Here is a 23,391-nt window from a genome sequence, read left to right as displayed (position 1 = left end):
GTATATTGTCACCCTGCTTATTTAACTTCTATGCAGAGTACATCATGAGAAATGCCAGGCTGGATGAAGCACAAGCTGGAATCAAGATTTCTGGGAGAAATATCAATAACCTCAGGTATGCAGATGACACCACCCTTATGGCAGAAAGTGAAGAAGAACTTGATAAAAGTGAAAGAGGAGAGTGAAAAAGCTGGCTTAAAACTCAACATTCAAAAAACTAAGATCATAGCATCCAGTCGCATCACTTCATGGCAAATAGATGGGGAAACAATGGAAACAGTGAGAGACTTTCTTTTCTTGGGCTCCAAAATCACTGCAGATGGTGACTGTAGCCATGAAGTTAAGAGACACTTGCTCCTTGGAAGAAAAGCTATGACCAACCTAGGCAGCATATTAAAAAGCAGAGACACTACTTTGCCAACAAAGGTCTGTCTGGTGAAAGCTATGATTTTTCCAGTGGTCATGTATGGATGTGAGAGTTGGACTATAAAGAAAGCTGAGCGCCAAAGAATTGATGCTTTTGAACTGTGGTTGGAGAAGACTCTTGAGAGTCCCTTGGACTGCAAGGAGATCCAACCAGTCCATCCTAAAGGAAATCAGTCCTGAATATTCATTGGAAGGACTGATGCTGAAGCTGAAGCTCCAATACTTTGGCCACCTGATGCAAAGAACTGACTCACTGGAAAAGACCCTGATGCTGGGAAAGATTGAAAGCAGGAAGAGAAGGGGACGACATAGGATGAGATGGTTGGATGGCATCACTGACTCGATGGACATGAGTTTGAGCAAACTCCGGGAGTTGGTGATAGACAGGGAGGCCTGGCATGCTGCAGTCCATGGGGTCACAAAAAGTCAGACACGACTGAGCAACTGAACTAGAACTAGGGATGGGTATGTGCTAGGAATACATCTGGCGTAAGGGCACTGAGAGCTTTGTGGTGTCGTCTGGGTGCAGAGTTGTGTTCCTTTTGAAATATCCATCTATTCCTGTCAACAGCCACGGATTCTGTGTTTGTTGGAGGTGGTAGAGACCTGGCTTCCATCAACCATTCTCCTGCCTGACTACACACATACATGTCTTAGGGTACATATAACACACACACATACACACATGTAACACACACTTACTTTCCCCTCTTTCTTGTTGCCTGATCTAGGTTGGCAAACTCCATCTTAGCACTTAGCTCCTGAGGGGTCCCTGTACCAAGGCAAGGAAACTTTGGTTGTTTTCCCTCCAGATTGCAGTGAGAGATGAACTCGTCATTTTCTTAGACAGGTCAGAACCTTTACTTCTGCATATTTGCTTGCTGTCTCTAGCAGAGAAAAGGGACAGTATATTTTCTCCCTGACTACTAGCTTGTCCAGGCAGTTTATTCATCTCCCGGCTCAAATGGCTCTGGATAGGCATTTCATTTAAAGCCAAGTTGTGATACTGCACTGGAGATTCTAGAAGATTGTGGTTAAAGAGAAACTCATTCCCCTCACATCTCATTACATTCTTGGGACTAAATTCCATCTTTGGTGAGAGAAGATAGAGGGCACATGTCACTCACTGTCTCAGGCATCTTCTTTGTGTTGATTTGTTTCATCCTCTTCACTTGCCCTGCTCTGGACATGGAGTTTTCATTGCTCTGATTGATTCTGCTTCTGCCCCACTGAATCTTATGCAATTTCCTGAAGGATTTGAGGAACAGGAGCTTCCCACCCATTGTATTGGTGGTGATGTCAACATGTTGATATAAATTAAGCGGTTTATCCATGGGTTGCCCACTGGTCCATTACGGGCCATTTTTGGAGTCTGGATTTCAAGACTTTCAGATGCCTTTGTTTCTTCTTTCATCTTTGCCACGTGGTCACCCAGACGTTGTGGGCATCATCTTTCCTAAAAGTATTTCAGGCCAAGACACTAGGCGTAGGGCATGAGGAATAGAGAGTGGGAGTTCTTATCCAGAAGTGCACCTGGGGTTATGTTAAAGCTAAGAGAATTTCTATTAAGATATCTTGAAAGGAGTTTGAATCATTGTTCATCTAAGTCCTACTTTCTGTGAGGTCATGTGACACTTTTTTCTGTTAACTAGGAGTTTTTGTGAATTCATTTGAAAAGAGTTTTATGGAATTTGGGAACATTTTAAAGTGTCTTTAAATAGAATATCAAGTGAAGACTAGTATGGTTAGGCACCGTTCATTGTAATCGAAAGAAAATTTTGATTCTTACTGATTTGAAGCCTCTACCTCTTATTGGCCCCCAATTATTTATATGCAGTGTGAGATCCAAATGCACATTACAATCAGATCATTTTGTCTACACTTTAATACAATATGTTAATTAAAGCTCAATAATTATATGTCAGTTATTTCTCAATAGAAAAACACATTACAAACATGGTAGTAGAATTAAACCAAAATAATTTTAATAAAAATTTAAATAAGTCCCCTTTGTCTTCTAACTAAATCTTATATGTACTTGATACATAAGAGGATGTCTGCAGCAGGATTTCCAAGTATGTACTCCAAGGCCCACACCAGAAAGTCATGGGATTGCTGTGCAGGTGTGGTTTCTGAAATGAACATCCATCCTGGAATTTATGTTATTATTTTGTTTGCTTATTGCAATTACTGTTATACTATCGAAGGGGTGCAGACATAGCTTAGCGCCTGCCCTGCAGCTGAGGACCAGAGGAGGGCTGCCCTGGCAGTCACAGGCACCGGGACCCTTCCACCTGATTGTCTCCTCAAGTCACCACCAAATAGTTTTTACAGTGTTCGAAATGAAGAATATTTAATTTGGAAGGCAGTACCATTTTTGTAACAAAAGGCAGAATGTAGCGAGAGTCATCGTTATCAGGTGTCCCAGCTTCCGGAGCAAGTCCTTCTGTGCAGTAGACTCGGTCGCTGAGTTTGTTTCTGTTTGCCAGTGTACCGGGCACTGGCCGCTCGCATTATGCCGACACGTGTTCATTTCCTGTGGCCAGTGTCACAAATGATCATGAACTTGCTGGCTTCAGAGAGCGTGGTTTTATCTTCTTTTGTTCCTGAGGCTTCCGAGGTGGCGCTAGGGGCAAAGAACCCGCCTGCCAACGCAGGAGACCTAAGAGATGCGGGTTTGATCCCTGGGTTGGGAAGATTCCCTGGAGAAGGGCATGGCAACCCACTCCTTACCTGGAGAATCCCATGGATGGAGGAACGCCGTGGGCTACAGCCCATGGGTTCGCGAAGAGTCGGACACGACTGAAGTGACTTAGCGCGCATGCGTGTTCTGGAGGCCGGAAGTCTGAGATCAGGCTTGCTGTGCTAAAGTCAAGGCGTTGGCAAGACTGGTTCCTCTGGAAGCGCAAGGGGAGAGTTTGATTCCTTGAGCGCTGGAGGCCAGCTGCAACCCTTGCCTCATGTGCTGCTGCTTCACATTCAGGTGTGTAGCATCTTCAGATCTCCTCTGCATCCTTTCTGCTGCTCTCATCTCAGCGCCTGCCGGCTGACTCCTCCTGTGTCTCTCCTATAAGGACCCTTTCATTATGAACTCCACCTGGATAATCTAGGATAATTTCCCCATTTCAGGATCCATCACGTGATCACACCTGCAGTGTCCCTGCAAAGCCCAGTAAGCTAACTCACGTGAGTGCCAGGGTTTGGGACGCTGCCTTCCTTGGAGGAGCCGTCTCTTCGCCTGCCACAGCATGATCCAGTAACAGTTGCTATTTCACAGAACGACCCTTTTGCAGCACCACGGCAATAGCTTCTTTCTCAGGAAATTTGATTATAAAATAGCAATTTGGATTCGCCGCTAGTCTTATTAAAATAAGAATCTGACTGTGGAAATAAGTGATGCTTAATTTCACAGAAGTACACATGTGAGATTTGTTGTCTTAAGGGTATTTAGAGAGCAGTGTAGGGAAAAGCTGCAGTTTTACTTGCTCAGCATTTGCTTCCCCCTCTTTGGGACCAAACCTCTCTTACCTCACTGTCAGTTGGCGTCAATCTGAGATCTAGGGGTCAACACGTGAGCGGGACTGGCCCACCCTAATGGTCCATCTCCCCACGTGGTGCAGTTGGAGTTTCTGTTGGAAATTGTCAGGAAGGAGAAGCTCTCTTTCTTTTGTTGCAAATCTGTCAGGATACTGGGCCGGAGCTGTTGGGAGCCCTCTTGCTGCTGTCAGGGGAGAGCCAAATAGAGAAGGAAGCCGACTTTGAGGAAAGCAGAACTGAATGTTGGAAACTGTCTCAGAGATCATATCCTGAGACAAGCCACTGCAACATACTCTTAAGCACTCTAGAGCTAGGAGTTCTCGAAGCCAACACATACTTTTCAATTACAAAAGCTGTTATTTCTTCTTCTTTACTCATTTCATGTTGGGAGACAATTTCCAAGGCCGTCTTGTGTTTCTGCATGTCTTACGCACAGATCCATTGACTGCTTCTGTTCCAGGCTTTCTTTCCAAGAATGCTTGTATAGCAAGCGTCTTTGGAAAGTGGAGATGGTGTGTTGCTCTGAAGTAGAGGGTGTTTGATTACTGTTCAGTTTAATAAAAATAATCTCCCTCTGGGGCAGAGGTCTGCCCGTTATAAAATACTTAGATTCTTATGGCTGGGGTTTATCTCCTATAATATGACCCTCTACATGTGCAGGTCCCAGCTGGCCCTCTTGACGTTGCATTGTGGCATCTTGGGCTCAGGGAAAGGGCACAGATGCTCTGGCTACTGTTATTGCTGAGTAATAAAGTCCTTCATCTCTGTCCGAATAGTCTAGTGTCTTCTGCCTACATGCATGAAACTGGGAGGCTAATTTGTTGCAAGTAGAGTTAAATCTCAGATGCTTCACTTGTTGACAGTTCAGTTTGGTTAGGTTTCTGTGACTTGTAACCAGAAGCATATGACTAATGTAGCTTAATGAGATAGTGTACGAGGCATATACCACTGTTACAGGTCTTTGTTGTAGTTGTTGTTCAGTCCCCAAGTCGTGTCCAACTCTGTGCGACCCCATGGACTGCAGCATCCCAGGCTTCCCTGTCTCTCACCATCTCCTGGAGTTTTGCCCAAGTTCATGCCCATTGAGTCTGTGATGCCATCTAACCATCTCATCCTCTGTCATCCCCTTTTCCTTCTGCCTTCAATCTTTCCCAGCATCATGGTCTTTTCCAATGAGTCAGCTCTTTGCATCAGGTGGCCAAAGTATTGGAACTTCAGCTTTAGCATCAGTCCTTCAAATGAATATTCAGGGATGATTTCCTTTAAGATTGATTTGTTTGATCACCAGGGGACTCTTAAGAGACTTCTCTAGTACCACAGTTGGAAAGCATCAGTTCTTTGGTGCTCTGCCTTCTTCATGGTCCAGCTGTTGCATCCATACATGACTATTGGAAAAACCATAGCTTTGACTATATGGACCTTTGCCAGCAAAGTAATGTCTCTGCTTTTTAACATACTGTCTAGGTTTGTCATAGCTTTCCTGCCAAGAAGCAATCGTCTTCTAATTTCAGGGCTGCAGTCACCATCTACAGTGATTTTAGAGCCCAAGGGGAAATCTGTTATGGCTTCCACCTTTTCCCCTTCTATTTGCCATGAAGTGATGGGATCAGATGCCATGATCTTAGTTTTTTTTTTTTTTTTAATATTGAGTTTTAAGCTGGCTTGTTCACTTTCCTCCTTCACTCTCATCAAGAGGTTCTTTAGTTTCTCTTTGCTTTCAGCCATTAGAGTGGTATCATCTGCATATCTGAAGTTGTTGCTCTTTCTCCTGACAGTCTTGATTCCAGCTTGTAACTCATGAAGTCCAGCATTTCGCATGATATACTCTGCATAAAAGTTAAATAAGCAGGGTGACAATATACAGCCTTGTTGTATTGCTTTCTCAATACTGAACCAGTCAATTGTTCCATACAAGGTTCTAACTGTTGCTTCTTGACCCACATACAGGTTTCTCAGGAGACAGGTAAGATGGTCTAGTCTTCCCATCTCTTGAAGAGTTTTCCAGTTTGTTGTGAGCCACACAGTCAAAGGCTTTAGCATGGTCAATGAAACAGAGGTAGATGTTTTTCTGGAATTCCCATGCTTTCTCTGTGACCCAGCAAATGTTGATAATTTGTTTTCTGGTTCCTCTGCCTTTTCTAAACCCAGCTTGAACATCTGGAAGTTCTCAGTTCACATATTGCTGAAGGCTAGCTTGAAGGATTTGAGTGTAACCTTACTAGCATGGGAGATGGCTGCAATTGTCCAGTGGTTTGAACATTCTTCAGTACTGCCCTTCTTAGGAATTGGGATTAGGGTTGACCTTTTCTAGTCCTGTGGCCACTGCTAGGTTTTCCAAATTTGCTGACACATTGAGTACAGCACTTTAATAGCATCATCTTTTAGGATTTTAAATAGCCTGCTTGAAATCTGTCACCTCCACTAACTTTCTTGGCCGCAATGCTTCCTAAGGCCCACTTGACTTCACACTCCAGAATGTCTGACTCTGTGTGAGTGACTACACCATCATGGTTATTTGGGTCATCAAGATCTTTTCTGTACAGTTGTTCTGTGTATTCTTGCCATCTCTTCTTGATCTCTTCTGCTTCTATTGTATATGCACCATTTCTGTCCTTTATTGTGCCCATCTTTGGATGAAATGTTCCTTTGATATTTCCAGTTTTCTTGAAGAGATTCTAGTCTTTCCCTTTCTGTCGTTTTCCCCTATTTCATTGCATCGTTCATTGAAGAAGTCCTTCTCGTCTCTCCTTGCTATTCCCTGGAACTCTACATTTAATTGTGGGTGTACCTTTTCCTCTTTTCCTTGCTTTTCACTTTTCTTCTTTTCTCAGCTATTAATAAAGCCTCCTCAGACAACCACTATGCCTTCGTGCATTTCTTTCTCCTTGGGATGATTTCATTCGCTCCTCCTGTACAATATCATGAACCTCTCTCCATACGTCTGTCCATAGTGTCCAGAGTTCTTCAGGCACTCTGTTTACTAGGTCTGATCCCATCAATCTATTCATCACCTCCACTGTATATTCATCGGGGATTTGATCTCAGTCGTACCTGACTGGCCTGTTGATTTTCCCCACTTTCTTTAGTTTAAGCCTGAATTTTGCTATGAGGAGCTTATGATCTGAGCCACAGTCATCTCCAGGTCTTGTTTTTGCTGACTGCATACAACTTCTCCATCTTTGGCTACAGAGAATGTAATCAGTCTCATTTTGGTATTGACCATTTGCTAATGTCCATGTGTAAAGTCGTCTCTTGTTTTGTGGGAAGAGGGTGTTTGCTATGACCAGTGTGTTTTCTTGGCAGAATTTCATTTTGTATTTCAAGGCCAAACTTGCTTGTCACTCCAGGTATCTCTTGACTTCCTGCTCTTGCATTCCAATCCCCTGTGATGAATAGGACATCTTTTATTTATTTATTTATTTTTTGCTGTTAGTTCTAGTAGGTCTTCATAGAACTGATCAGCTTCAGCTTCTTTGGCATTAGTGGTTGGGGGATAGACTTGGATTACTATGGTGTTGAATGGTTTGCCTTGAAAATGAACTGAGATCCTTCTGTAGCTTTTGAGGTTGTACCCCAGTACTGCGTTTTGGACTCATTTGTTGCTTATGAGGGCTAGTCCATTTCTTCTAAGGGATTCTTGCTCACAGTAGTAGATTAATGGTCATTTGAATTAAATTCACTCATTCCAGCCCATTGTAGTTCACTGATTCTTATGATGTTGATGTTTACTCTTGCCATCTCCTGCTTAACCACGTCCAGTTTACCTTGCTCCATGGAGCTGACCTTCCAGGTTCCCATGCAATATTGTTCTTTACAGCGTCAGATTTTACTTTCGTCACCAGACACATTCACAACGGAACGCCGTTCCTGCTTTGATCCAGCTGCTTCCTTCTTTCTGGAGCAATTAGTAGTTGTCCTTCACTCTTCCCCAGGTGCATATTGGACACCTTCTGATCTGGGGGACTCATCTTTCGGTGTCACATATTTTTTGCCTTTTTTATACAGTTCACGGGGTTGTCACGGCAAGTAATCTGGACTGGTTTGCCATTCCCTCCTCCAGTGGATCACATTTTGTCAGAACTCGCCACTATGACCTGTCCATCTTCAGTGGCCCTGCACAGCATGGCTCATCCCTTCATCGAGTTACACAAGCCCCTTCGCCAGAACAAGACAGAGGTCCATGAAGGGGTACAGATCCTTAAGGGTAGTGTATTTGGGGAGATTCTTTTATACTGAATCACTTTTTGGTATAATTTTTTTTTTTTTTTTTTGCTTATATTCATCCTAATAAAGTAACTTTGAGGAGCTACATACCCCACTGTGACTTTTAAAGTAAGCACCTAACTTCTTCTATTGTAAATTTAAATAATTATAAAAGACCTAATTTTTGTCATATTATAAATGCTGATGTTTAAATGTAAAACTGATAGCTCTAAATAATATAGATTATAAATAACTTAGTGATTTTTTTTTTAATAACTTAGTGATTTTATACCGACCGTCATCCTTTTAAAAGTATAAATGAGCAAGCCCTTCTTTCACAGTATTTCCTTGATATCATATTTCTATTTAATTTCTTCTGTAGAATTTTGTCTTGTCTTAGTTATTTCCTTATTCAACTATCATACTTCTATGTAGCATTGATTTGTTTTTCTGTCACCATAAGGCTAAAAATATAAACATTTTTCTCCTGGGTCGAGTTATCATTACAGTTCTTATTAATGCATAACTCAACTTAAAGGTGATACTTTTGATAAATATTAAACATGAAAAGTAAAACTTCTCTTGAAATGGATGAAGTAGGGATTTATGGTTATTTGATTAAAGCAATTATCTAATTGTTGCTTTAGTTTGTTCCACTATTGTAAAGCTTTTTATTTAAAATGTAATAATAGCCTAGCAAAGTGCTAATGCCTTAAGAATTTTCTGTAGGCAAATACACACATATATCGAGCACCTAAAGGATGCTTCTCATGACCCCTGCCAGTTACTGCCTTGCCTTATTCTGACATCTAAATGCATAGCTTTCTTGAGTAGCTGGTTTGTTTGTTTAATGCACATATACACATATTATATGATTCTACAAAGAGAAGGAATTACATGATATGTATTCTTTTTGTCTCACTTTTTTTTGCTCAGTATCATGTTGAGAGAGTCATCCATATTTTGGAATGTGATTATAGGTTTTTTCCCTGCTTATTACTACTATAAAGTGTTTCATTGTGTGAACATGCCACAATTTGTCCATTTTATTGTTGTTGAACATGATAGCAGTAAGGTCCTATGGACTGTCATATATATGACATGTGGTGAAGATCTGTGTGCATTTTTTGTTGGGGTTTATAACTGGAGAGGGATTGCTGGGTCCCTGGGTGTGCATATATTCAGCTTTCGTAGATGTGGTCAAATAGTTTCTCAAAATGTACTGATTCCCTTGAGGGTTTTACATCCTAGAGCAATATCCTGAATAAGAAGAATGAGGAAGAAGCTTCTCCTTTGTTTGTTTGTTTGTTGGTAAAGTGAGATGAAAGCCTTGTGTCTGTGTGTATGTGTGAGACAGGGAGGGAGAGGGGGAGGAGAAAGGACAAGGAGAAACTTGGCCTCAGATTAATTTTTAGGATCTGGAAATTCATTCTTCCAAAGTTTTCCATGTTGTTTAATTGTATGCATTCCCAGTTTGAAGACGGCTGCTCTATGAAGGACAGAAGGTCACTCTGTCCTTTGAGTCCCACCTCCTCATTTTATTCAAGCCCAAAGGAAAAGAAGTGTTAATATGGACTAGACAGTGGTTGAGCATGACATGCATCAGTCAGCCACTGCTACATAACAAACCACCCCAAAACCTAGTGGCTTAAAAGAACGAGCGTTTGTATAACGCACAAATCTGTGCCAGCTGGAGTCTGGCTGATCTGGGACAGCCGCATGCATCTGTCTCTGGGTCAACTGTGGTTGCACTGGATTTGCTGATCTTAGCTGGGCTGTCGTGTCTCTGGGACCTTCACTGGGATGAACTGGCTGAGTCAGGTCTGCTCTGCGTTGATTTCTGACCCTTCAGCAGACCTGGCCTGTTCATGTGGCAGTCATAGTGGTTCAAGAGAGCGGACAGACAGCGTGCAAAGCTTTTCAGGCGCAGAACTGGCCCATCATCAGTCCTGCTGCATCCTTTGGCCGAAGCGTGTGGTATACTAGCCCAGACTCAAGGAGAGAGGAAATAGATTTCATCTCCTCATAGGGGGAGCTGCGAAATCATGTTGTGAAGGGTGTTGACAGGTAGGCGGGAAGGACTGTGACTGACTGCGGTTGGCAATCTATCTTAACTGCTTATGCAGAGGGGCCGAAGAGCTGTCGCAGGAGCACGGTCATTTAAGTGACCCCACAAAATCTGATCCCAGTTTGTCATCTCTCCCCTCGGCCTCTTCTTTCCAGATTCTCTCCCTCTTCTCCCTGCAGAGACTTTCTTTGCCTCCTATGTGGTCACTTGGACCCTTTGGTGGTTTTGGCTGGGGAAGGGCAGGAGAGGGCCTGGGAGCTAAGGCCTTGGCCAGTTCTGCATCTTTCTGTGAAATAATCAGTGACGTGTGTGTGAGACAGAGAGGGAGGTGTCCATACTGTTTAAGCCTGGGACATTGAGACATTCAGGCTGATCTGACTTAAAGGAGCTTCCCAGTGGTCCAGCCTGGAGTCCACATAGGGTGTGGGGCCAGAGCCCCCAGCTACTAACCAAGTTTTCCTTTCCTTTTCTTTGCATAGATGCCTAGGCTATTTAGAGTTTCCTGAGTTCTCTGACTCAGTATGATTTAATGCCTCTTAGTAGTGTCCATTATTACTATTTAAGCTCTTTACTGTTTCTTAAGTAATTTCCAGGGCACTAGTTCAGTTGGTTTTTCTACAGCCCTCTGTGAGATAGCTTAGGCAGACATCATCCCAGTGCTGCTAGGAACACAGTATTGCTAACAACCGAGGTTCAGAGAGGTCAGGAAACTTGGTCATAGTTACGCAGCTAGGAAGCTGAGGAGCCAGGTGAGTCAGAGGCCTTTTGACTCTAAATCCCGTAGCTTTACTTATACCACTGTGGCCTCTCTGTGAGGCCTATGCTATAACAGGAGACCCCCGTTTTCATCACAGAACATCCCCAAGTGTCACTGTTAGAGACAAAGTCCTGGGTGCCTGGCTTGTTCTTCTGTTTCTGATCGTCATCAGTATGGGGGTGGGGGAAGAGATTAGACCTCCAGTTTCTGGAGCTGATAGACTGACCCCTGGATGGGTGGCCGCTAGCTGGTCCACGTCTCTCTGCAAGTAAAGCCGTCTCCCTTTAGCCTCAGTTTCCCTTTCCTCAGTTGCCTGTTATCAACTGTGATCTGAAAATGTTAAATGGAAAATTCCAGAAATGAGCGATCCTTAAGTTCTACATCGCATGCTGTATGGAGTTGGCGTGGTGACGTCTCCTGCCGTCATGCTCCATCCCACCCGGAACGTGGGTCCTCCCTTCGCAGAGCTTGTCCCTACTAATCGCTTAGTATGGGTCTGGTCCCCAGGTCAGCTCTCTCTCTGTGTTCCAGTGCTCTGTTCAAGTAACCCTCCTTTTACTTGATACTGGCCCTGAAGCGCAAGAGTAGTGATGCTGGCAATTTAGCTATGCCAAGAAGGCAGTAAGTGCTTTAAGTGAAAAGGTGAAAGGTTTTGACTTAATAGGGGAAGAAAAAAATCATATGCTGAGATGCTAAGAGCATCTTAGAATGTAAGGTGTATCTTCTTACATTCTACCTAAGAATGAATCTTCTACATGTGAAATTATGGAGAAGGAAAAAGAAATTCATGCTAGTTTTGCTATTGCACCACAAACTACAGAAGTTATGGTCACAGTATAATACAGATGCTTAGTTAAGATGGGGAAAGCATTAAATTTTACAATAAGATATTTTGAGAGAGAGAGAGACCATATGCACATAACTTTTATTGCAGTGAGTGAACATGAAAGTCACTCAGTCGTGTCCAACTCTTTGCGACCCCATGGACTATACAGTCCATGGAACTCTCCAGGCCAGAACCCTGGAGTGGGTAGCCTTTCCCGTCTCCAGTGGATCTTCCCAACTCAGGGATCGAATCCAGGTCTCCCACATTGCAGGCCGATTCTTTACCAGCTGAGCCGCAAGGGGAAGCCCTTTATTACAGTATACTGTTACAATTGCTGTATTTTATTATCGATTGTTGTTTATCTCTTACTGTAAATTAAGTGCCTCCTTTGTAAATTTAACTTTATCATAGGTGTGTGTGCATAGGGGAAAAGAGCATCTATGAGGTTTAGAGCTATCTGCAGTTTTAGGCATCCACCGGGGTCTTGGAACATGTCTCCTGCATGTAAGGAGGGACTGCTCTAGTTTCATCCTGACCTGCGCAGGTGGTGAAGGACTCTGGCTCTCCTGACCCCAGCCCTCGGGGTGTTGGTTTTGCCTCTTTCTGGCTTACTCAGGCATTGCACTAGCTTGCCCTTTGCCTCTCATCATCCTTGCTCAGGCCAAGAAAGCAAGAGGGAAAAGATGGTTTTGTTTGGGCATGCTGTCTGGATTACCAAAAGAACCAAGCAATCTCAGGAATGGCTGTTGGAAGAGCCTGTGATCATGATGTATTATGTAGTGCGGTGCTAGAAATGCAACAGAAGGCAGCAGTGTGGGCTGGTTGTGGCTCTTTGCAGTAAATATCAGAAAATGGAATCCATCTGGGTGAACTTTCCCTGGCCTCAGGAATTCTGTCGGGCACTGCGTTCCTCTCCCTGGAGTGTAACTAAAGCAGTCAAGTATTCCCCTGAATACTCAGTAAATGAGAATGAAAACTATGAAGAAAAACTTGTCACTGTCTTAAAGATAGAAAAAAAGCAGAGTCCTGTTTGGGGTGCACCTGTGTGGTTCCACACAGGATTGTGCGAGAGTTAGAGCTTCCTGCCGACAGGCATTTGAGTCTTATCTGGACCATTTTCCTCTGCGGTGACCCTGTGATGGATTCCTGCAGCCTGCCAGCTGCCCCCCACCCCCCAGCCGTATTTCCTGCTGCTGTAGAGTATTCTTTACAAGGGAACCTACTTAGAAGAGCATGGCAAAGGGGGTGCTATGGATTGAATTGTGCCTCCAAAAAGATATACATATGGAAGTCCACATCCCATGGTGTTGCTGATACAGGAAGCAGCAGGTAGAGATAGCTGGTCTGGAAGCCTGCATCTCCCTACATCAGGCTGGCAGATCGAGGCTTCCAGGGCAGGCGGGCAGGGCCAATGCTCCGCTCAGGAGCTGCCTGGCATCCAGCCAGCCCCAGGCTCGAAGCCTCTGTCCCCTGGTGCCAACCCAGCAGCATGACCGCAGTGCCTCTCTGCTCCCCGCTGTTCTCCTCTGGGTATTGTCACACTCCAGCTGCTGCCAGCTCTTGCCCAGAGAAGGAGGCAGCTGCTAATTTTAGCCCTATTTAGGTCTCTCAGCAGCATGTCTCAGGACTTTTATTTATTCTGGTGGCATTTTCACGTGACCTTGGAGAGGAAAAAAAAAAAAAAAAACTGAGAAGATTATCCATAAAATAAAAGGGAAATCGAATATTCTGTTTTAAATGGTGATTGTGTTCCTTTGCTGTTAGAAAGGGCTTCCCAGGTGGTACTAATGGTCAAGAACCCGCCTGCCAATGCAGGAGATGTAGCGATGTGGGTTTGATCCCTGGTTTGGGAAGATGCCCTGGAGGAGGGCATGTCAACCCACTCCAGTATTCTTCTCTGGAGAATTCCATGGACAGAGGAGCCTGGCGGGCTACAGCCCATGGGGTCGCAAAGAGTTGGTCTGAAGTGACTTAACACACATGCACGCTGTTGAAAGACTTGCAGGGGCCAAGGGTGTATACCAAAGGGGGTTACCTATAACTTACTCTGGCTTTTAGGGGGAGCAGAAAGCGAGTAACTGAGGGCTGAGCTAGGGGACATAATGCTCTTCCCAGAGATGATTAGGAAGATGTCTCTGGCTTGCTTGGAGGTGGCCAAACCACCCGGTTTATGACATGAAAGCATGGAGTTTTGCTGGATAATCCGGATTTACCGTTCTGCAACGTTTGTCTACACAGTGGGTGAATGGAAACACTCTCACGTGTCTTGGTTCCAAGTTGGGTTTCCTATATGAGAAGGATTTTGAGCACATTTGTTGTGTGTGTCCTGAGGGCTGTCAGTCACAGAAGACCAAAAAGATGTCAGATAATGTAATGAGTGGTATTACTTGGCTGACTTTCAAATGACAGATACAGACAAATGGTGGTCACACAGACCTGTCTTTGGAGCCATGTCTTTCCTCGGAAAGTCATTGTTTCCTGAGCTAGAAGAAACCAGATAACTTATAATAAAATGGTTTTCTGCTCCAGTTTTATCCTTCTGTTTGTGTCCAGTTACCTGTCACTTTCTCATTTTTGAGGCTTGCCTCTAGATTACGTTTCTCACTTCATGGCTGCCTCAATAAGGTGGCCAGAGGGGTTGGGTCCTACTTTTTGCCTAGCAGTAAAAAAATGCTACCCTGGGGAGGAGCTTACTAAACGAAGCAAAAGTGCATGGTAAGATAATAAGACATATGAAAACAGTCTCTGTCTATTTGATTCAGGAAAAAGAGGCACAGTGGTCAGATGAGTCTGAATAAGGCTAAAATCATTTTTATTTTTTAAATTAAATTTTTTTTTTTTTTAATTTTGGCTGTGCCTGGTCTTAGATGTAGGACATGGGATCTTTCATTGCATCATCCATGCCCTCAGTTGCAGCATGTGGGTTCTAGAGATCCAACCCGGGCCCCCTGCACTAGGAGCATGGAATCTTAACCACTGGACCAGCAGGGAAGTCCCTCGGCTAAGGTATTTTTTTTTTTTTTAACAGAGAAAATTGCTTTAAGGAAAGGGCCTTCCTGTATTCCTGCTGGTCATTGTGCTGGATGCTTGGGATACAGTGAAAACCAAATATGGCAAAATATTTCACAATGCTTTGGGACATAGTGCTTAGGGACACAGTGCTTTGGAGAGAGAGAGACGAATGGTTAACTTTATCTTCTGGGTGAGAAATTCACTATGGAGGAAGTGACAGAGTTGGGCTTAACGGATGAGTAAGTATCAGACTTGGGGGATGGGCACAGCTTACCCAAGGGCATGAAAGCATAATATTGTGCATCCAGGAAACTGCAAGCATCTTAGGATCACAGCAGGAGAAGATGAGAAGCTTGATGTCAGGGAATAGGCTGATTGCACCAGGAAATGTCAGAAAGGTAACTGGAAAGCAAGGTAATGAAGGCCACGCCTGCCATGCCATGGAGCGTGGGCTTCAACCGTAATAGGTTGAAAATAAGGTTGGGTCCCAGGCAGACTTTGGCAAGAGAGTGGCACAGATCTCATTTTTGAAAGATTGTAGAAATAACGTGGAGACCGATTTGGAGGAAAGCAGGACTAGGAAGAGGAAGGCCAGCCACGTGTGGAATGACAAGGGCTCCTGGTGTCAGAGGACAGGAGAGACGGAAGAAGGGACCTTCAGAGTTCTCCCACAGCAGATTTTAGGGAGTCACTAAGTCTTCATGTTTGTACAGTTTAATGTTTTGGCCCCTGAGTCAAGGGCAGAAATACTTGAGGTTTATCCACTGTTTTTGTAGCTCCTCCTCGTTCTAAGTGAAAGCCGTTCAGTCGTGTCTGACTCTTTGTGACCCCGTGGACTATACAGTCCGTGGAATTCTCCAGGTCAGAATACTGGAGTGGGCAGCCTTTCCCTCCTCCAGGGGATCTTCCCAACCCAGGGATCGAACCCAGGTCTCCCACATTGCAGGAGGATTCTTTACCAGCTGAGCCACCAGGGAAGCCCTTTTGTAGCTCACATAGATTCATTTCTGAATTTTGGGGAAAGAATGGCCAGTACACATTTTCCCTCTGTTTCCTTATCTTTGCCCCTGAAGTAATATTGGTAAAATTATTAACATTGTTCTGCTCACATGGCCCCTTTTTCTTCTATCAAAAATATTTTGGTGGATATCTACATGCTAAAGAATGTAGTTGGACTCTTACCTCATCCCATATATAAAAATTAACTCAAAATGCATCAAAGACCTAAATTGTAAGAGCAAAAACTATAAATCTCTTGCAAGAAAGTATAGGGATCAATCTTTGTGACCTTGGATTAGCCAATGGTTTCTTTGATATGACACCAAAAACAAGCAACAGAAGAAAAAAAATAGATCAATTGGACATCATCAAAATAAAAAGGTTTTGTGATTGAAACAACATCAAGAAAGTGAAAATGCAACCAAAATACAAGAAAAATTTGCAAACCATATATCTGATAAAGAATTTGTGTCAAGAATATATAAAGAATTATTATAACTCAATAATAAAATGACACATAGCAATTTAAAATTGGCAAAGGTGATTAGACATTTATCCAAAGAAGATATTCAAATATCCAACAAGCACATGACAAGATATTCAAAATCATTAACCATCAGGAAAATGCAAATTAAAACCACGATGAGATACCACTAAGTTGGCTGTAATAACAGATAAAAAATGGAAAATAAGTGTTGGAGAGGATGTAGAAATATCCAAACCCTCATACACTGTCTGTGGGAATGTAAAGTAGAAAACAAATGCTCTGGAGTATAGTCTGGCAGTTCTTCAAAAAGTTCAGCATGGGGACTTGCCTAGTGGTCCAGCAGTTAAGATTCTGTGCTGCTACTGCAGGGGGTGTGGGTTCAATCCCTAGTTGGGGAACTGAGAGCCTACATACCACACAGTGCAGCCAAAAAATAAAAATGAGTAAAAATTTTAAAAATAATAAGTAAGACTTAAAAAAAGTTAAACATAGAATAACCATATGGCTCAGCAATTTAATTCTAGGTATATACCCACACCAAAAACTTTGTATATGAATGTTCATAGCAAATTATTGATAATAGCCAAAAAAGTAAAAACAGCCCATATGTCTATTGATGAATAGATAAATAAGATATGGTATATCCATACAATGGAGGACTTCACAGGTGACTCAGTGGTAAAGAATCTGCCTGCCAACGCAGGAGACATGGGTTCAACCCCAGGTCAAGAAGATCCCTAGAGAAGGGAATGGCAACCCACTCCAATGTTCTTGCCTGGAGAATCCCATGGACGGAGAAGCCTGGTGGGCTCTGGTCCATGGGGTCACAAAGAGTCAGACATGACTTAGTGGTTAAACAACAGTAGCCATACAGTGGAATATTATTCAGCAATAAAAAGGAATGGAATACTGATTCATACTATGACATAGGTGAATCTTGAAAACTTTATAATAAGTGAAAGAAGCCAGTCATTAAGGACCACATATTGTATGATTTCATTTATACGAAATGTTCAGCATAAGCAAATCTATGGAGACGAAAATATATTAGGGCTAGGAGGAATGGGAGTTTGGAGGGTGATGGCTAATGAGCTTGGGGTTCCTTTTGTAGGGTGATGAAATGTTCTGTAATTGATTTTGGTGATTCCTATGAATATATGAACAGCCATTGAATTTTATACACACACACACACACACACACACACACACACACACTTTGCATGAGTGAATTGTGTGGTATTTCAATTATGTCCCAATAAGCCTGTTAAAAATAGTTTAGAGATAAAAGATAGTTGATCTGACATGGTTCTCCTATCTTTTCCTCCAGACATCTGTCCTTCCCCTCATCCAGCTAACCTCTGTCTGTCCACCCTTTCTTTATCAGTCCACGCATTTACCTATCTACCTTTTTTTCCTCCTCTTATCCCACCCTATCTGATTTTCTCCTTCCTTGCTCCCTCTATAAATCCAAAAAAATAAAAAAGATTCATTGGTCATCTGCTCAAGTCTAGGAATCATTCTCGACCCTGACTTTCATCATGTTAGTTTGGTATTTCTGGTGTCCTTATGCTGTGCAACTGCCTAGCATAAGGTGACTTTTCCAAGCTCTCCAGAGGAAATAACTCTATCAATCCATCTGGCAAACAGATGGATGCATGGATGTAGGGAGAGTGTAGAGATTGATATGTAGCCAGGGACACGTTGAAATGGTAGGAAACATGGGTCACATCTCACCTTCAGATAAGTCCTCAGACTGGTGTGTAGGAGATTTTCTGGTTTTGTTTATGTGCTGTGACAACTCAGTGTTAAATATATATGACATTCTCTCCTGCCTCCTGTCTCTGGCTCAGTGCAGGTTTGATGCCTGGTTGCCACACTTCTCATTATTAACACAGCGCTGAGTGATTTCAAGGTTGACCTGGTCTAAACACAGCTTTCTTAATGAGATTGCTCCCGTTTGTGTCATCGTTTGTCAGTGTGACGTCAGCCTTTGTCTTCCCAACTCCAGCACAGTTGTTTCAGAACATTACTGCCCATCAGAACCACACGACAAGCTTATTATGCATGACCCCGAGATTCTGTAAGAGATTCTGATTCAGTAGGTCTAGGGTAGCACCCCAAATATGTATTTTAATGAACACTCCTAATGATTCTTGTTGAAATGCTCTTTATGTCACCCTTAAAATACTGTCATAATTTGACCTGTTAATACCCGCATTGGTGAGCAATATGGGAAATTTCTAGTTGCCCTTCCAGTGTCCTTCTCTTCAAGCCTGGAAGAGTTGTACTATGGCTAAGAAGCAGCAAGCATTTTCTATGCGTGATGCTCTCCCACTGAGTTTAGTGGGTAGAATTATAGTGAGCTTGGAGATTCTGGAAGGAGATAAGAACCCAGCAGCTCTAGGAGACATTCACATATCCAGTGATGTGGATAATCCAAACGAATGTATTGAAATAATCAGCATCTGTATTTCGAGGCATATTTTTTAGATATCAGATTTTTGTACCCTCTTCAATTTGCTGGATTTAATAGGAAAAACAAGCAGATCAGTCCTGGGTGTTCATTGGAAGGATTGATGCTGAAGCTGAAACTCCAGTACTTTGGCCACCTGATGCAAAGAGCTGACTCATTTGAAAAGACCCTGATACTGGGAAAGATTGAGGGCAGGAGGAGAAGGGGATGACAGAGGATGAGATGGTTGGAGGGCATCACCGACTCAATGGACACAGGTTTGGGTAGACTCCGGCAGTTGGTGGTGGACAGGGAGGCCTGGTGTGCTGCGGTTCATGGGGTCGCAAAGAGTCGGACATGACTGAGCAACTGAACTGAATTTCAATTTTCTTGATTTGATAGGAAAAACAAACTCGAAATTTAGGAGACAGGATGGTGGGGGGCACCTTAGGAAGAGAATGAACTGGGGTCAGGGGGAATGGAATGGGGGCAATGTTAGCTGTAATGAAAACTTTTCTCTCTGAACACAGATAACTGAGTATTGACTCCAGCATGGTGGGCATGAAGCTTTACACTGCTTCTAGATCTGCACATATCTCCAAATGCTCTGAGGACACGTGTTTTCCTGAAGACATTAATCCATCACAGCATCAGATCCCTCACTACCATCACCATCAAAATGCCTTTGTGAAACCCCTCATTACATATGAGGCTGTATTAAAAATCAAGGTTAATGCCAGCCACCCTTGTTATTTGGAATTTTGATGTCCACAACATCACTGATGTACACCAACAAGGAAAGAGGAGGCTTAAGCTAAATTTCAGTTAAACACAAGAAAGAAAATACTGTATTGAGATCTTATGTGCATATGTCTCTTTACATTTTGCAAAGCACTGCCATTTGCATTGTGGTCCTGTAATATAGATTGAACAGAATTATTATACTTATTCAGGGGCTGAGAAAACGAAAACTTAGATGAAGTAACTTGCCAAACCCAATGAGCTAGAAAATGGCAGAGCTGAGACTTGAACCCATGTCATCTAGCTCCTTCCTCACTGCTACTTTCACATCACATTGCTAAGAACATGCTGATGTTTCTGCTAAAGTATCTGTCTGGAGTTGATAATTTAGAAATCCTACTTTGTTATTCTTCGGGGCATGAGTATAAACCACCGAACACTGCATGAAAAGAGCTGTATAAATGTGACATGAGTATCAATGATTACTGTACCCTAGTGAGTTTTTTGAGGAAATGGATGTCTATCCAATGGGGCAGGAAAATTTCAGTACTTATCCTAAAAGCCCAGGAAGCCTTCCTAAAAGTGGTAGAGTTTGTTTTTTTTTCAATTTATAAAGTTTTCTTGAGCGTTTATTTAAAACTGTAATGTTCATAAATTAAAGTGCGTGAATCTTAAGCAGACACTTAAGCAGGATGCATTTTTATAAGCTGAACATACCTCTTGAGCCAGTACCTCGTGCTCTAGAGGTTTCTCCTTGTGATTCCCCCTAGTCACAAGCCGCCCTGGGGTAAACAGCATCCTGACGTGTAATGTCACTGATTAATTTTGCTTGTGTTTGACCCTTATTTAAGTAGAAGAATAAAATACCATCAGTTCTGCTATAATGCTCGTTTTGGGAATGAAAATTTCCATCCGGACTGATACATTAGGGAACAATTTGAGCATAATGCAATTTAGTGTTTGCTTATGCACAGCGTTGTCCTCAAGAAACTCTAGGTGAATGCCGCAAACTGCACCCAGCTGAGCTGAGCCCAGTAGGAATACACAACACGCACACACCTCTGAGCTCCGCCAGCCGCCTCAGTTCCTCTAGCTTGTTACGAGCCACGCCCAGCTCCCCTGTCTACTGTTACAACACTCCATCCAGTGTCAGATGACCCTCCTTCCCCTACTTGGTGATAACTTGCAAGCTGCAACCCCTCTGACACCTACTTCCATAAGCAAACTTCAGGTCTTTGTAAACCTGAAGTACTGCTTGTTTTAGCATCTGTGCGTGTGTGTGCGTGCGTGTGTGCTCGGTCAGTCCGTCGTGTCTGACTCTTTGCAACCCCATGGACTGTAGTCCGCCAGTCTCCTCTGTCCATGGGATTTCCCAGGCTAGAACACTGGGGTGGGTTGCCATTTCCTGCTCCAAGGGATCTTCCCGACCCAGGGATCAACACATTTCTTAACCGTTTTACATGTGTAAAACCATGCTACCACTTTGATTAAATGTCTGTCTTTTTTTTTGTCTTTTGTGTGTTACTGGCAAGGCTTTTGAGTGTTATGCTCCTTTGTTTTTTTCCTTAGGCCCAATGGTGTTAATTGCATGATTTTGCATAATGTGATTTTTAGGACCACATGCATCATGTTTTAACAGATCTGACTGCATTTCTCTTTTGTGTCTTCTTTTAACATTGTATTTGAGAGATTCATTAATATCATTATAGCAATAGTTTTTTCACTTTCATTGATGTATAATATTTCATTGTATGAATATACCACAATTCATGTATCTCCTCATGTGGTATCCTGTTGATGGAGTTTTAAGACTGTTTTTAGTTTGAGGCTATTACAAATAATGTTACTGTAAAAATCTTGTACAGATCTTTTACTACGCATATGTACATATTTCTGTTGAGTAGGAACCCAGGAGTGAAACTGCTGGGTCTTAGGATATGTATATGATCAGTTTCATTAGAAGTCACCAGTTTTCTTATGTTGTTTTACCAATTTATTCTTTAGCCAATATACACAAGTGATTCTAGTGATTCTATATCCTCTTCAAAACTTGGAGTTGTCCTTCTTGTTGATTTTAGCTCTTCTACTATGTGTGTGTTATGTGTGTGTGTGTTATTTCATCATGAAAGTACTTGCATTTTCCTGATGCTAAAGTGTAAGTATCTTTGCATATGTTTACTGACCACTTGTATATTCTCTTTTGTGAAATGCCATTAGAAGTCTTTGGCTATTTTAAAAAAATGGAGCCAGTTTCCTTTTTCCCGTTGATATGTAAGCATTCTTTAAACGCTCCAGGTTGAGAGTCTCTTGTTGGTTTTATGTATTGCAGATATGTTCTCCCCATCTATAGCTTTCATATTTTACCCTTTTAATGATGTTTTCTGATGAACAGAAGTTTTAAATTTTCATTAAGTCCTGTTTACCAGTCTTTTCCTTCATTGTTAGTGGTTTCTGTGTCCTCATTTAGAAATGTTTGTTTACCTAAAGATCATTAAGGTATCGCTTTATATTGTCTTTTAGAACTTGTACTTTTTTACTTTTCCTATTTAGATCTCCATCTAGAATTAATTTTTGTGTATGATATGAGGTGTAGGGATGCATATTTTTTTTTCTGTGTGAATATCTAATTGACCCAGCAACACTGGTGGAAAAGATCATTTCCCCAGTGATGTGCAGCGCAGTCTTTGTCATAAATCAGATGTCCAATGGTTTGTTTGTTTCTTGGGCCAAGACTGTAATGTCTTACTTAACAAAGTTTTCTAAGTCTTGTTGCCGATAATGTAATTTTAGTAAGTAGCAGAAGACAGAGGCAGTAAGTAAGTTTATGTGGTCATTGAAGAACATCAGTTCTCCATTTACTCTTACTAAATATGTTGATTTTTATTGCAAAGACACTTACAAGCAGCTGGACTTGAAGGCTTGTTTGTGAAAACTCCTGAGAATGAGAAGACTGTCCACTATATTATACGAAATCAGAAAAGATTGCCCTCACACTCTCTGGTCTGAGCCTCTTGTGCTGGCAGAGTAAGTTCATTTTTTCCAGTTTCTCAAGGATGTTCATGCCACTGCACGCCCTAATCCAGTCCTTTCAGGCCTAATCAGCAGGCTGTGAACACACCTCCAAGCCCCAGGATTAGAAGTCAAAACAAAAGCCCATTAGGACAAGGCACTGAATCTTAACTTTTTTTACTTTTATGAAAATGATTGTATCTCTGGGAAGTAAAGTATGTTCCTTTTGGAAATATATTTTTATTACAATGAGGAAATTTTAAAAGTTGCAAAAAAAGAAAAATTACCTATAATCTCATTATTGTTGTTGTTGAGTTGGTAAGTCGTGTCCAACTCTTTGGGACCCCATGAACTGCAACACACCGGGCTTCCCTGTCCTTCACTATCTCCCTGAGTTTGCTCAAACCCGTGTCCATTGAGTAGGTGATGCCATCCAACCATCTCATCCTCTGTCGTCCCCTTCTCCTCTTTTCCTCAGTCATTCCCAGCTGCAAGGTCTTTTCCAATGAGTTGGCTCTTCACATCAGGTGGCCAAAGTATTGGAGCTTCAGCATCAATCCTTCCAATGAATATTCAGGGTTGATTTCCTTTAGGATTGACTGGTTGGATCTCCTTGCAGTCAAAGAAACTCTCAGGAGTCTTCTCGAACCACCACAGTTCCAAAGCATCAATTCTTCAGCGCTCAGCCTTCTTTATGGTCCAACTCTCACATCCATACATGACTATTGGAAAAACCATAGCTTCGACTAGATGGACCTTTATCAGCAAAGTGATGTCTCTGCTTTTTAATATGCTGTCTAGATTTGTTATAGCTTTTCTTCCAAGAAGCAAGCATCTTTTAATTTCATGGCTGCAGTCACCATCCAACAATGAT

At 42.4% G+C, this 23,391-nt stretch overlaps 1 protein-coding gene across 6 annotated transcripts in view; it reads left to right on the top strand.

Annotated features, from left to right (window-relative positions):
• HHAT (hedgehog acyltransferase) overlaps positions 1-23,391 on the top strand; it is a 338,119-nt gene that overhangs the window by 280,928 nt on the left and 33,800 nt on the right. For 2 of the 6 annotated variants that reach the window (XM_061161030.1, XM_061161029.1), the window contains exon 12: positions 7,969-8,390. The exons of 1 other annotated variant lie outside the window; for it this stretch is intronic. In XM_061161030.1, the coding sequence (XP_061017013.1) occupies positions 7,969-8,147 (179 nt within the window). In that variant the 3' untranslated portion in view covers positions 8,148-8,390. Of the gene's footprint in view, positions 1-7,968; positions 8,392-23,391 lie in introns of those variants that run through there. 3 more of the 6 variants (XM_061161027.1, XM_061161028.1, XM_061161033.1) reach the window with 2 other exon arrangements.

Source organism: Dama dama, chromosome 14 (assembly GCF_033118175.1).
Source record: "Dama dama isolate Ldn47 chromosome 14, ASM3311817v1, whole genome shotgun sequence".
Classification (NCBI taxonomy): Eukaryota; Metazoa; Chordata; class Mammalia; order Artiodactyla; family Cervidae; genus Dama; species Dama dama.
The sequence above is the reverse complement of the archived record's forward strand: the minus strand, read 5'-3'. Positions and strand labels throughout refer to the sequence as shown.